General features: G+C 38.9%; 1 protein-coding gene across 2 annotated transcripts in view; it reads left to right on the top strand.

Annotated features, from left to right (window-relative positions):
- SLC22A15 (solute carrier family 22 member 15) overlaps positions 1 to 13,669 on the top strand; it is a 35,082-nt gene extending 21,413 nt beyond the window's left edge. For both annotated transcript variants that reach the window (XM_075512451.1, XM_075512443.1), the window contains exons 6-12: positions 571 to 786; positions 2,115 to 2,255; positions 3,089 to 3,174; positions 5,441 to 5,561; positions 6,400 to 6,472; positions 9,895 to 10,083; positions 13,183 to 13,669. In XM_075512451.1, the coding sequence (XP_075368566.1) occupies positions 571 to 786; positions 2,115 to 2,255; positions 3,089 to 3,174; positions 5,441 to 5,561; positions 6,400 to 6,472; positions 9,895 to 10,083; positions 13,183 to 13,269 (913 nt within the window). In that variant the 3' untranslated portion in view covers positions 13,270 to 13,669. The remainder of the gene's footprint in view (positions 1 to 570; positions 787 to 2,114; positions 2,256 to 3,088; positions 3,175 to 5,440; positions 5,562 to 6,399; positions 6,473 to 9,894; positions 10,084 to 13,182) is intronic.
- Positions 13,670 to 14,478: the final 809 nt, after the last annotated feature.

The raw sequence follows: 14,478 nt of genomic DNA, 5'->3' as shown, positions 1-14,478 counted from the left end.
AAAAGCTTCTGGCAAAAGACTAGAGTTTAAATTAGTTTTGGGAATCTGGAAGTAATAAAATAAGATTTGTTTTGTAGGCTCTGTTGGAGTTAAACCTATCAAGTGAACAGTGCACATGGGGAGCAAGAGTATTACCTTTGCACAGCCTCTGCCTTCCTGTCTACATGAGAGAATTTGGGAAAAAGTTGGAAAATTAGGAACAGAAGACAACTAGTTAATGTTACAAAAACATCCTGTGGTTACTTGTAGCAATGTGGTGCCTCCTTAATTCTGAATTCTCCTAAGAGAGAGTCCTAATGATACTGTAATTTGTAGTATTGTGTGTATAAGTACATGTGTATATATGTACTCACTGTAATTTCTTGCTATCTAAATTACATGTGACTTATGTTCCCTTTCCTTTCAACATGCATCTTCTCTGTTTCAATAAGTGAATTCTATACCTGAAGGGTTGTTTGAAAAATTCTTTGTTATACTGAAATGTGTTTCAGCCTTTTTTCCATAGCCAAGTCCAGCCTCGTAGAAGAGAAAAGCCCTACAGCTGTCTGTCTGTGTGTGTGTGTTTTTCAGATTCATACCAGAGTCCCCTCGCTGGCTCTATTCACAAGGCCGGCTGAATGAAGCAGAAGATGCCCTCTACCTCATTGCAAAGAGGAACCGCAAGCAGAAGTGCACTTTTTCATTAAAGCTCCCAGGAGAGAGGAGCTCCAGAGAGGCTGCCAGCTTCTTGGATCTGTTCCGATATAAGATTCTCTTGGGACGCACCTTGATCATGATGTTTACCTGGTACTTGAAATACTTGTAGGCCCAGCTGTGCTACTGTTGCCTCTAAGTCTTTGAGAGAACATGTTGCTGAGAAATGGCTTATCCTGCAGATTGTGCTTAGTCTCAGCCAGTATAATTAGGGACACTGTACCTAAAAAGGATCCTTGTATTATAGTATTTCCTTAGTGCATATCTAATGTGAAGCCATTTTTACAATCTAGTTCTGAGGTGTTTTATCTTTGCATTTCTGACGTGCTTTTTGAGTCTCAAAATAGTTGAGAACTATCTCTTCTTTTCTGACCCTCAAAGGCTGCTGAGACTAGTCATGCTGTCCTCCTCTTTAGCCCAGTGCTATGTGTCAGTACTTTGTCACATGTATTACTCTTTGTTTTGTGTGTAAGGTGCCCATTAGCAGGTGGGTGGTCTACCTTGCCTAATGAGTGTTTATTTTCTTAAGAGAAAGTGCTGCCAGTGCTAGCAGTTGCTGTAGTAAGGAGCAGGAACGCATGATGGGAACAGGGAGCAGGAACTACCTCTAGTCACTAGCAGAAATTTAACTCTCCAAAAGTGCCTATTTTGTTTCAGATAGCACTGCTATCCCTGAGGTCTTTTGCTGCCACTTTGAAATAAACCTTATGTGAGTCCCCTGGCATTATTCTTCATATAGTTGCTTTTATAATGCATGTATTTGGGGAAGATGTATTGATTAAGAAAAAACTAAATGGCATTCTTTTGTCAGCAGACAACACAGAGCTGTTTTCCTGTTGCTTTTCCAAATGCTTACTGCAGAATAGTTGATTTTTCTTTTCCTTAAATGAGAATTGCTGATTTCCTGCAGAATGAATCGTGACCTGTTCCTTTCCTCTCTGTAAAGAAGACAGCCAGTCAGGGTTACAAAAGAAAAGTAAAAAAATCAGAATGGGAGAATGACTAAAACTGGACTAGGGTGTAGAAATTAAAAGAAGGCAGAAGTGTCATCTGAACTGTTTGAGAAAGAGTTTACACACAATTGGAAAAGTATGGACTAAAGTGAAACCTGATAAAAACAAAAAGGACAAAGACATAATTTCTCAAGTCAAGTAATATAATCATGATCATATTTTAACTTTATTCTGGTTTATGCACATTCTTCTTAAGTGTAGTCTTAAGTTTAACTGAGTAATAAGTCAGGAATTGGGTCTGTGCAGAGACAAAATGGTTTCTTTACCTAGAAAGCATCATACACTTGCAGAGAAACATTTTAGACCTATCTTCTGAAACACTAAATATAGTTTATCATGCCAGACCAGTGTTTTGATTTGGCAGGCAAAGCAGCAGCTCTGATTTTACTCCCTTTCTGTCTTTTGCAGGTTTGTGTGCAGTTTGGTTTACTATGGTCTTACCCTTAATGTGGGTGACTTAGGTGGAAGTATTTATGCCAATTTAGCCCTTTCAGGGTTGATAGAAATCCCAGCATACCCAGTCTGTATTTACTTGATTAACCAAAAATGGTAAGTGTGAAATTTATTAACCCATTCAGGGCTTTGTTTTGTTATAGTTTTTCTCAAAGATAGGCTTGCTGTATATTGCATCTCCTGGCTTCTATCTGTTGTGTGGGGCTTCCTGCTTCAATTTTACTGCTTCGTTATATTCTCCTTGGAAATGCATTTTTATTTGAAAGTGCCATTAATATATCTTTATTTCAAATAACAACAGTGTAACTTGTTCTCAGTACCTCACTTATTAATGAGCCATCTAAATTTGGCTCAGGAGTGAGGCTGATCTCCTCTATCAGTCGAACCTAGCTGTGCTGACTCCATGCTAACACAAGATGGCATTCTTCCCACCTCTCTCTTGTAATCCCCATTCTCACTGTTATGTCAAAGCTATTGCGACTAAACTCAACTGAAGTTGTCATGTGGTTTCATGTAATAGCTGCTGTGTGCACTAGTATGTGAGCAGAGCTATTGATTCAGATATTTAGCTTTTTCCTGAGGCATGATACTCTGGACAATGTCTTTCACTTTTTGTGGAATTCACCTCCCAATCTCTTCTCTACATGTCTCCTGAGGAGTTTTACAAACATGCACGCACAGTGGGAAGCAAATCAAAATCCTAGAAATTGTCAGCCACTGCATAAGGACTTCTTGATGCTCATTTTGTTAAGAGTGCAGTAGTTAGTTAAGAGTGCTTGTTTAAAAACAGTGTGAGAGGAAGCGTTTGTGAGAGATGGCATTCAGAATTTCCAACTGCAAATAAAGAGGCAACGTGAATTTAGAGGACTCATTGCTCTGCAAACTACAGATCTAATGCAGAATAAAGCTTTGTTATCCTTGCACATCAGGTTTGGTCGGAAGCGAACACTGAGTGCATTTCTGTTCCTGGGAGGATTGGCTTGTCTTATTGTCATGTTTCTTCCTAAAAAGAAAGGTAAATATTTCCTTTTGTTTCTGGAGTATGTGATAAGTTGTAAACACAGCATCCTACAGCCTAAGAATTTCATGGTTGCCAGTAGATGAAGCTCATACCACATGTGAGTCTCAATTTTTGAAGCCAGAGAAGCTAACTCGCAAAAAGGATAAGCAGCAATCTTCCTAAGACCTTAAGGAAAGCTTGTTAGAAAGGCTTGGATTTGAACTTTTGTCTTTGGATTCTGCCCCTTGCTTCTGATCACATCAGTCACTCCTTTCCAGTGTTTCTGACTTAATCCCAAAGAATTATGTTTCTTGGGGTAGCTCCATTAGCCAAATGATAGGTCAGTGTAAGTAGTTCCCATACAACTTGTATGTATCTCTCCAAGTGAAAGACCAATGTCAAAAGATCCTACAAATTGAATCTTGGGGCAAGTTTCCATCTTTTCCTCACTGCTCTGTAATGTTCAAGACTGGTGTGATTGTGGTATTAATAATGTGGCCACATAACTTATAGTTCAGAGAGCATTCTGAAAATCTTCTGAAGCAAGGGGTGTTTAAGAAATGTGAAATGAAATGTGTTTTTTGTAAAGACACGCTGATGTTCATTTCTTCATTTTCAGATGTTTTTCAAATGATAGAAACAAAATTGCACAGTGAAGAATTTTTCCTTTGAAAACTAGGTACATAGATTCATCTCAGCTTGTAAGATTTGTGCATGTATAACACCTGTCATATGGAGAGAAAATCCTTCAAACATTTGAAGCACAATTCAAAAAGATTAAACATTTCTGATGAGAGTATGCATAAGTTGATCTAGATGGAATGAATCTAATAGGTAAAACTTTTTTTAAAGGAGTGCCACTGAAGTTTCCAGAAGTATTCCAGATGCTAGAGCCCAGACACTCAGAGATACTCTGGTTAGGCTGGTACCAGTCATAAAGTAGTGTTTGCATATCAGTCCAAGTATAACATGTGAAAAGAAAGAGATTTTTCAGAGGATAGAACTGCCAGACTCCAGGAAATCAGCTGTGTGCTGAACTGCCAAAGTCAACCAGGAGCAAAGTACCTTAGGAAGTGAAATGGCTAACCGGCTAGAAGCAAGCACCTGTCTCTACTGACCGTGATTTGTTCAAAGCAGTAATGGCTTATTGTCCTGGTTTCGGCTGGGATAGAGTTAATTTTCTTCCTAGTAGCTGGTCTAGTGCTGTGTTTTGGATTTTAGTATGAGAATAGTATTGATAACACACTGGTGTTTTAGTTGTTGCTAAGTAATGTTTACACTAGTCAAGGACTTTTCAGCTGCCCATGCTCTGCCAGGTGCACAAGAAACTGGGAGGGAGCACAGCCAGGACAGCTGACCCAAACTGGCCAAAGGGCTATTCCATACCTTACGACATCATGCTCAGTATATAAACTTAAAATTTACAGCACCTTCCTGTCTTTTGTTTTTCTTCCAAAGTAATAATGTTAGAAGCATGTTATCATACTATGGGCTTGACACGGAATAGGGCTCTTGTTACTAAAAGAACTTGCTCAATTTTGAAAAATGTATCCATTATTCTTTTCTTCAACTTACCAACAGAACTATTTTAGTATTTTATTAGTGGTAGACTCAGAAAATGTTGTTTTAGTTTCAGCTTTTACTATGTTTATAGGATTTTTATCTTACACTTCTAAAATTTCATGTTCTAGTAGAGCCTTAAGGCAGGAGTTTAATGCTTTAAAGATGTCACTTATTGTAACACTGAGGACAAGGAAAGGAAAACTCGGGTTCTCTTTTTTTCTGGTATTGAGCAATAGTTCCATCCTGTATTCTCTGGGACTGTTCAGTCATTTAACCCAGTCTTTTTATGTTGGATTATATTTAATAGAATGGAAACAATGTTGGGATAGTAGAAAGTCTGCCATGAATTTAAAATCCATTTTCTCAGTTATTCTTTCACAGTTATTCTTTCTCACAAGGAGAGTTTTCCTCTTTGTACAAATTTGATTGCACAGATAAAGGTGATAGGTCTGTAGACACAGAATATAAACTGTGTTGGATGATTTCTGCCATTACTGCTTAAAAGAAGGCTCCTTGGATTCTCTTGGGTTTTGAGAGTTCTCCTGATGGTACAGATCACTTCTGACAAATACTGTCCTTTAATACAAAAACGCTTGGCTGTCATAGCAGATTCTTCAGTAGATTCCTTTTCACTCCATACTGTTGTGTGATTGAAATGATTACGGAGATGTATTTAAGTGCTCGAAAGCCTTACAGGAGTCACATTTTCTCTTATCAGATACTGGAGTGTTTGCAGTGGTGAATAGTCGCTCTCTGTCTTTGCTGGGGAAACTGACAATCAGTGCTGCATTTAACATTGTCTACATCTACACATCAGAACTTTATCCCACAGTGATCAGGTAACACAAGTTAATTTTAAGGTCTTCATTTTTCTGGTTCTCTTACCTGATCACCTTTTACTTCTCTGTTACTTTTTCTATTAACTATACCTTTTCATTTGAGATTGTTAGTTACATGTAATGGTTATCTGTAGTTTTATATGCTAAATTTCTTCCCTTATCTTCTTCTCACTTCCCTCAAATTTGCAGTGTTCTCTTCAGACTAACCATATTCTTTCTATGACAGTAAAATAGTCCTTTGGCTGCTTGGTATGTGAACATTGAAGATGACTGGTCCATAAGCTTTGTGAAAGTAACTTGATGCTTCATATGCCATATGTAAGCAACAGTAAGGTTTCACTCTATGGCAGTGAGAGGCAGAAGTACTCCATGCTTGTGCTGACAGAGCAGACAAAAGCGTCTATCATAGGGGTGCAATTTTTAATAGATATTTTAACCAGGTATTATTGTTGATGATCAGCCACAGTGAAACTATACTGTGGTCTCTTTCATGGGTGGGCAAATCTGCTGATAAATAGGATTTGGATAAAGGAATTTAGCCAAAGTTTCAGGCAGACACAAGATGCATTAACTGAAATCGACTTTTTTTGCCCCTCTATAGGTGTATGTATGTTAGAATTCTGAACGTGCAGGGGATTTTTGCTTCTCTCTAAGCACAAAGCATATGTTTTAATTTCCACCTTGGGATGCTTTCACTTACGTTGATTTTTCTTTGCCGGTTAACGTGGTCAGGGTCATGACTGAGATTTTTTTTTTTCCTTGCTCAATGGCACTTTTCAAAAGTCATAATTTCTCCTATGCAAACATCACTGATTAATGATTTTTGTTTTCTTCTCAGGAATGTTGGAATGGGTGCCTGCTCCATGTTTTCCCGTGTTGGTGGAATCATTGCTCCTTTCGTCCCTTCATTGGTTAGTCTGAACTTCTCACTGTTACGTATATTTTTGTTGTGGCTCTGATGTATCAGAGGCTTACAGAGGTGGGAATATTTTGGATAAATTATGTATATAAACTAAGATCTGTAAATTGCATGTCTTAACAGTATCGTGGTAGGCCAAAGGCATTGTGATATAATCTGTGTGATTAGACAAAAACTCAACATTATTTAGTTCAGAAGGTGTTTTAGCCCTGTAAGAATTTTGAGACTTAACTAGTGGACTTTAGCAGTATAGTAATTTCAAAATACCAAGATGGTGATTACCTGATTTTAAACCAAAAGCAAGCAATAGCAAAAAACCCACATAGTTAAAAGATCTACTGCATCAGGATAAAGCATACGGGCTCAGTAACTCGTATTTCTGAGAATAAATCAGTTTTACCATCAGTGCACTTCACTGAATATCTGTGTATTATAATTATCAGCAAAGTGGTTTATCTTTCAATGAATGAAGATGATGATGTGGAGACCTGATATACTGGCAGGGCTTTTGAGCACAAACTTCACAGCAGTCTGTCAAGGCTAAGAAAAATTCTGAAGAATGAAACATGGGGATGATACTGTTACTTTCTTCTATGTTCATAGTCTTATGTGTAAAAGAGGTAAATGCAGGTAAAAGAGTGTGCCAGTTTTTCACACAAACTGCTTGCTGAGGTCAAGTGACAATTCCTTTAATGGGGCAGATTTCATCTGGAATAACAAGATGGCAAATGGCAGAGGAAAGTTATGTCAGGCAGAGGGCTAGCAAAAGGGCAGATGAGCACAGTGAGCCTTTTAGTCTGCAGAATGAAACATTGGGTAGGTAAGAGTGCAGGCACCTCTGCGGTACAACAGGCAAAGCCAAGATTGGTGCAGGTCTCCCAGGTAGATTTAATAGGCAGCTTTTATGTAGCAGTTGGGGCAATCCATTGTGTTGTATCTAGCAGAGATTTAGCACTGCAGGAGACACAAATCTTGGATCATCATGTTTGAAGGGGTCCCATGAAAGTGGAAATAGCTCTGTTTAAATAACAAATGAACATTGATTTGAGGAAAGAATTAAGTATTTTTGTGCTTTGGAATTTCTTCAGCTATTTTAATGCGTTTTCAGTATCTTTTTTCTGGGGATCTTATAAAAAGGGTGGGAATGGGACAAGTTAATTGCTGAGATAAGAGATGAAATGTTGCTCTTGCATTTGATCATAGCCTGTTATTTTCTCAATTTATAATTGCTCTTTAGTATACAAAGTGAGTTTTTGAAACAAACAGCTAAACTCTTGCCTTTTTATATATAAGCCTGCTTTACTGGTCGTCTGAAAGTGAACGTACACATTTTGGAGCTATATTGTAGATGACTCGTATTTTTGCACACCCCTTTCCCCAGTGTAGTTTTGCTTGTAACAAGCCATGTGAAAACAGGGACAGGCATCAAAGGAGGAGTATAAACATTGCTTAGGCTGTCAGGGGTGATGACAGGAAGGCCAAACCTCAATTGAAGATAAAACTAGCAAGGAGCATAAATATGGATTCATCAGCTAAAGGAAATTCAGAGAAAATGTTTAGCCTGTTGTTGAATGGGATGGACATCCTATTGGTGGATGAGATGGAATAAGCTGAATTACTTCACACTTTTGCTTTAGCCTTCATAGGCAAAGCCTGACCCTAAGACTCTGCATATCAGCACAGTTGAGGAAGCAGAGGGCCAGCAAACAGTGGAGGAGCAATAGGTTCAAGAACACTTAAAGCTGAAAGGTTTCCTTTCCAGGGGGTAGGATTCCCTAAGAGGTGGTGAAAGAGCTGGCTGTGATAGTAAGGCAAGTGTCCATCATCTGTGATAAATCATGGTTGTAGAGAAAGGTCACTGATAATTGAGGGGCGTGGTAGGGGAAGGGTGAGAAGCTAATGCTATGTGCCTCTTTAAGATCAGAAAGTGGATCCAGGGAGTTACAGGCTGAGTAGCTCAAACTCAGTCTCTGGGAAGATCATGGGACATGACCTCTCAGCGTCTGTTTCTGAGCATGTGAAGGCCAAGAAGGTAATCAGGATCAGTGAACATGGATTTACTAAGGACAATTCATTCTCAGCCAGTTTGATTTGATAATCAGCATTTCATCACAGAAGGTTATATGGATGAGGAAACAGAGGAGAGCAAGAAAGGCTTTTGTAAGACTTTTGACACAGTCCCGAAGCATTCTTGTTTGGAAGCTGAGGAAGTATGTCCTGGATGAAAGGAATATTAGATTTGAATGTTGCATGGACCACCAGGATCAAAGGGGTAGTGACAGGCTCAGTATTTGGTGGCTGGTGAGAAGTGGAAGATAAGACAGAATACAACCTTCTCATATTTTAGAGGATGCAAAATAAGGAGGAGTGATTGGCACACCAAATGGTAGATCTTGAGTCCAGTGGGACCTTTTGGACCAACAGAAATCCCATGAAGGCCAACAAGGAGAATAAAATTCTGTTTCTGGTGTGGACTAATTACATGGTTGGTACATGCTGGGAACCAACTGGCTGAGTAGCAGCCTTGCTGGAAGAGACCCAGGTACAACAATGGATGACAAGTTAAACAGGAGCTAGCAGTGTCCTCTCATCACAAACAGGCAAACTTCACACTGAGCTACATCAGGCCCTATTCAGTATGTGGCCCACAGATTAAGTTCCCTCCCAGTTCTAGAGGGATGTTGAAAAATCTGGGGAGGGTCCAGTGGAGGGTAACTAAGATGGTCAGGGGCCTAGAGTACATGGCTTCAGATGAAAGCTTGAAGGAATATTGCACCTTTGATCTTCCCAGCAGTGTGGAACAGTTCAGCAGGGGTTAATGGCCACAAGTTTTGGCTTGGGGGTAGATAAAAAGACTATTTTCCAAATTTCCTGAGAGGCTTAATGCAGCCCTGGAACAGCCTACTCAGAGGGTAATCTCCATCCTTGGAGGGTTTTTTCAATATTTGGTTACACAAAGCTATGATTGACCTGGTCTAGTGTTGGCTGTAGTCTTGCTTAGAGTAGGTGTTTGGCCTAGATGACCTCAAGAGATCTCTCCCATCCAGCATGTCTGTGATTCTGTGATATCTCTTCCATACTACAAAGTGATGTTGCGTTTGTTAAAAAGGACATATGTTATAGACAAGAATTGAGTATAAATTCAGCAGGCATTTCTTTTAAAGTCCATCCCAAAATCTGTGTGGATCTAATAGTATTGATAAGATACAATTGACAATATCGGTTTAAAAAAAAAACAAAAACAAAAACAAAACAAAACAAAACAAAAAAAAACCCAGTAGGATTGGTAACTTTTATGCTAAATATGAACACAAACACTTGCCAGATGCAATGGTTGTAAAGGTTAAGTATTTTAATATGCAGTATGAACTAGAAGGAACCAATCTCACCCTAACTCTCTCTTCTTTTTTCCAGAAATCTGTACAGTGGTCTCTGCCTTACATTGTGTTTGGAGCAACTGGTCTTTTGTCTGGGCTCTTAAGTTTATTGTTGCCAGAGACCTTAAATAGCCCTTTGCTAGAAACTATTTCAGACCTGCAGGTATGCTCATATTGGAGGCTGGGTGATGAAGCCATGTCATTGCAAGCCCTAGATGGCTCTCAGGTATATTCATTTTTTTTCCTAGTACTTTTCTGTTGTGTTTATTTCGGCTGTCAGCTTGAATATGCCACTCTAAATAGATTAGGGTAGTGATTCTTGGCCTGTGGAAGGTAGGCCCCAAGGAGATACAGAAGATAGTTTAGTAACCTTACCATCATGTCTGAAATGTTGTCTGGAAATGCAAGTTGAAACATAGCTGGGTTAATTCATCCCTTCAAGGCCCAAAGCTTACAATTTTTTTCTTTGGGATAAAGGACTCAGTGGTGCCTGTGCCTCTCTAATCTCTGACAGATTGCTGCAGCGTACTTCATGCAAAGATGGCCATTGAAGTTTGAGAAGCCTTAGATGTTAACAAAAACAGAAGCCTGTTTGTGAAGGGCTGTTCTCAAAGGCAGCACACTATACTTCCGTCCTGACCTGCACTGGCTGTTGTGCAAAGTCGATTGTTAGGTCTATCCTAGAGAGTCTTTAAATGGGTTAAAGCTAGACTAACCTCTGAGATCTGTCCCACTGATTCTGGGAAATGAGATTCATTGAAAATGTTGGAACTACAAAACTCCCAGGCATAAGCATAAATAAATGTGGCAGCAGCATGTTTTTCAGTGAGGTTTCCTTGAATGTTGTGTTTTATTATCACCTTATACTTCATTTTGTCAAACTCCTGGGCACCTCTTGAGGTGTGTACATCTTCCAGTTGTGTGGAGGTTTTTTTACATGGCTGCTCCTCTGCAAATGGAGTGGGATTAGAGAGAAGTAGCTATAGAGCTGGGAGTGGGGCATTTGAATTTGAGTAAGGTTTTAATGTTTAAATCCTGGTCCCAAAATTTTAAGTATCAATAATAAAAATTGAATAAGTAGTCAGAAGACTTGAAGGGCAACTCATAACAAAAAATTTTAGTTGTCCCATTAGGTTGAAATGAGACAGGATCCTTATAACACCTTTTACTTTCATTTGATTAATTTTTGGTCAAGCAGTCTGCGATTCACAGGTAGTCATAAACGTATTTTCACAGAAATCAGGAGGCAGAGTAACGTTTATTTCTAGAATGAGAACAGTTGCTTCCTTTCAAAGGCTTCAACATATTGCCTTGTTTACCAATTTTAGCTGTAATAATTCTTGACAGGACAGCACAGTTTAGTGACAAAAGCACCCTTGAAGAAACCTTGAAAGAGGCAGCCCTGTAACAATTAATTTTATACTTCAGCTACTTTACATGCACATTTTATAAACGTTTTTAACCATACTGGATAATGTGTTATGGCACCACATTTTTGCTGGGTACACAAATCCATCATATATATTTACATCAAGTTTACACCAGCTGTTATTTTGGTAATTACATCATTATTACATCTTAACTGTGCAGATGGTTTACCAACAAAAAACAATTCTAGCAAACAGTGCAGGTGTTAGACTTAGAGGGGTAAAGTCACGTTTTTATTTTCCTTTCTAACCAAGTAAGGTCAGCATTGCCCTTTGGGGTGACAATTATTGTCTATCAGTTGTTGCACAACTTGGTTCACTTATGTCAAGCAGTCTTCTCAGGTTTAAATCTTCCCTGCTTACACTTCTGCAAGCTTCTTAAAAATCCCAACCTGAACAGGATCCACAAAAGAAAAAAAAAATAAAAAAAGAAAAAAAAATGTTCTACAGGAACACTTTTCCCCAGATGGATTAAAATTATTGAATCCAAATGAAAAAAAAGTTGTTGGTTCAGGCCTGAAGTAATCCTGTAACTTCAGTGAAGTTGTATCTGGAAAGTCTGTGACACATTAGGGGTTTATTTTAAAGCTTACAAAGAAAGCGCTGATAAAATGGAAAGCTGTTAAACATTAACCCTACTTGACAAGGCCATGGAGGGGTCTTACGAAGCTGCTGTAAGAAAGATGTAGAATTGATTTGACATACCCTGAATTCCCCCCATGGAATCCATTGTCCTTTTGTACCACTTTCAGAATAACGTGCATTCTGGTTGCCCAGAGTGGAGGTTTTGTCCCTGTTAACGTACATGAGTGTGATATTCAAGTTGGACAGCATCCAGTGATAGCCTGACTTTCCTCAAATAATTTTAGAAATCCAGAAAAAAGCATGCCATGATTCCCTTTATATCTTCTGACAGGTCTTAGTGCTCAAACTGAATTGAATTTCCTTTGCAGTTAACATACATTGCTGTAGCAAAACTCCTCTGAAGACAGATCTAAAGCTACAGATTTTGCTTGCGTAGTACTGTCAGTCAGGAACATGATTTCCATTTCTCTATTTTTTTCACCCTCTCTCTCTAACCCTTCTTCGCATTTGACTAGGCAGGCAGAAGTCTTAGGGTAGATGCAAGTATACTGGAAAAAAATCCTAAATTCTCAAACTAGATGGAGTTTATACTAGCAAGAGTATCTTTTTAACTGGAATAATTTGTATCAGTTCCATGGAAAAATGCTACACTGGCCAAATAAAAATCAATTAGTTGTAATAGCTGACTTTTACATCACATACCCAAACTAATTACGTTTTTAAAAGGACTCTGGCTGGAGTAGGTATGCCTCTAATAGGGAGTTTACTTTCTGTACGTATGAAGTGGTAATGTTTTTTCCCTTTTCCATAACACCTTTAGTTAGTATTGCAGGGGGATCTTTTTAATTAAACTTGCATAGGAAAATGCCCATGCTACATATGGAGAAGTAGCAATTCAGGATGGAGAAGCTTTTACCTAATCAAGTAATCTGTGTGTTCTGAGCCTCTGTTTCCAGTAGCTCACCACAGAGTAGGGACCTTAGACTTAATTTAAGAAAGCTGAGCAGATTATCACTTCAGAACCATTCTAGCCAGTCTCTCTCCTGCATGTATTCTCTAGTGTACAGATGGAGCAGAGAAGGTCCATCCACTAAAAGCCCGTCTCTTTAAAAGAGATTTTGAAGAATCAAGGACACAAAGAAATCTTAATTCGCATAATGTCTTTTAGAAAGTTTTAATACAGTGATTTGACCTGTCTCTTCTTACTTTTTCTCTACCAGCATTCCAACAGAAGTGTAATGGTTCATGCTTATGTATTTTGAGATTGATTTAGTGGCTTCTGTGCTAACCAATGACTTCATTTTTGTTTCTAGTCTGGAGACAAAGACAGTTCTGCAGGGAGTGGAAGTGAAGATGAGGAGTTTTATGATGCTGATGAAGAGACTCATATGATCAAGTAATGAAAAGAAGAAACACTGGCCTGTTTTATGCCTTTTCTTACTTGTCCAATCAGTCCAGCTGTAAGACGAGTATTGGGGACCTCACCTGTCAGGGAACGTAATTGGCCAAGTGCCTGTGTTTTTCCTGACTAGGAGAGAGGTTTGAGTACTGTTCAGCCTAATTACACCACTGATGCTCTCCATACGAGACAGCCGTTCAAATTCTTGTGGTTCAGAATGACAGTGCACAGACCACGTGTGAAGCTAGGTGAGACTGCAAGGGTGGGATCATGTATTTCTGAAGCCTAGGAAATTACCTAGGTTTAGACAGATTTGAACAGATCATCAAAGCACATGTTTGTATTTTATTTTCGAAGTGGTTGATTTTGATTCAGTATAAATTGATAAACTTGAAAACATCCACTGGGTTTTTTTTTTTTTTCTCTGTAGAGTGAAAGTGGTCACAGAATGGGCTCTGTGCTACTCCAATGGGAACAAATTCCTGAAATTGTATGCTAAAATGGCTTCTGAATATTGAATGGAGGGAGGCAACTGTGAACATAAGGTTTCTCTCTCTGCACACAGACACCTGTATAGAGTTACAGGGTGCAGCTGGTTAGTCATGAGCTGTGCATTAACTTAGTGATAATGGAAGGCTGGGAGGAAGGACTACAGAAAAGAGCAACTATAAAGCCTGCAGACATAAAGGACATTACTGATTTTTTTTTTCTTTGTTTCATTCACCAAGCATTTTCTTGGGCTGTCTTACGCATACATTTGCCACATGTTCCCCACATCTCAGTGCTGCTGTTTATAGCTTTGCCTACTTTTACCTTGTCCTCACTTTGCCATGAATATTGAAGCTCAGCAACTTCTCTGTGCAGTGAAATAATTCTGTGAAAGATATAATTTCATGGGTGGGACATAGGTGAGGTATTTATCACGTACTGTGTGTGTGAGGTGTGTGTTAGAATATATAGCTCATTTTTGTGGAGCTATCTGTGTCTCTATTTCTGGAAGAAACTTAACTCTGAAGTGGTAAGAGGGGCTATGGGTTGCTGTTACATTTTGGGGATTATTGCCAGGAAGCTGCTAGTATTTATTTAAAATTCTTGTGTGTAGATAAACTTCTCATTTAAAAAAAAGGGGGGGGGGGGGGCAAACCTCTTTGAGACAGCATTTGGTTACTTGATGTTGTTTCTTAAGCAGGTGCTTGCTCAAGCACTTGGT

This window comes from Mycteria americana, chromosome 1 (genome assembly GCF_035582795.1).
Source record: "Mycteria americana isolate JAX WOST 10 ecotype Jacksonville Zoo and Gardens chromosome 1, USCA_MyAme_1.0, whole genome shotgun sequence".
Taxonomy (NCBI): Eukaryota; Metazoa; Chordata; class Aves; order Ciconiiformes; family Ciconiidae; genus Mycteria; species Mycteria americana.
The sequence above is the reverse complement of the archived record's forward strand: the minus strand, read 5'-3'. Positions and strand labels throughout refer to the sequence as shown.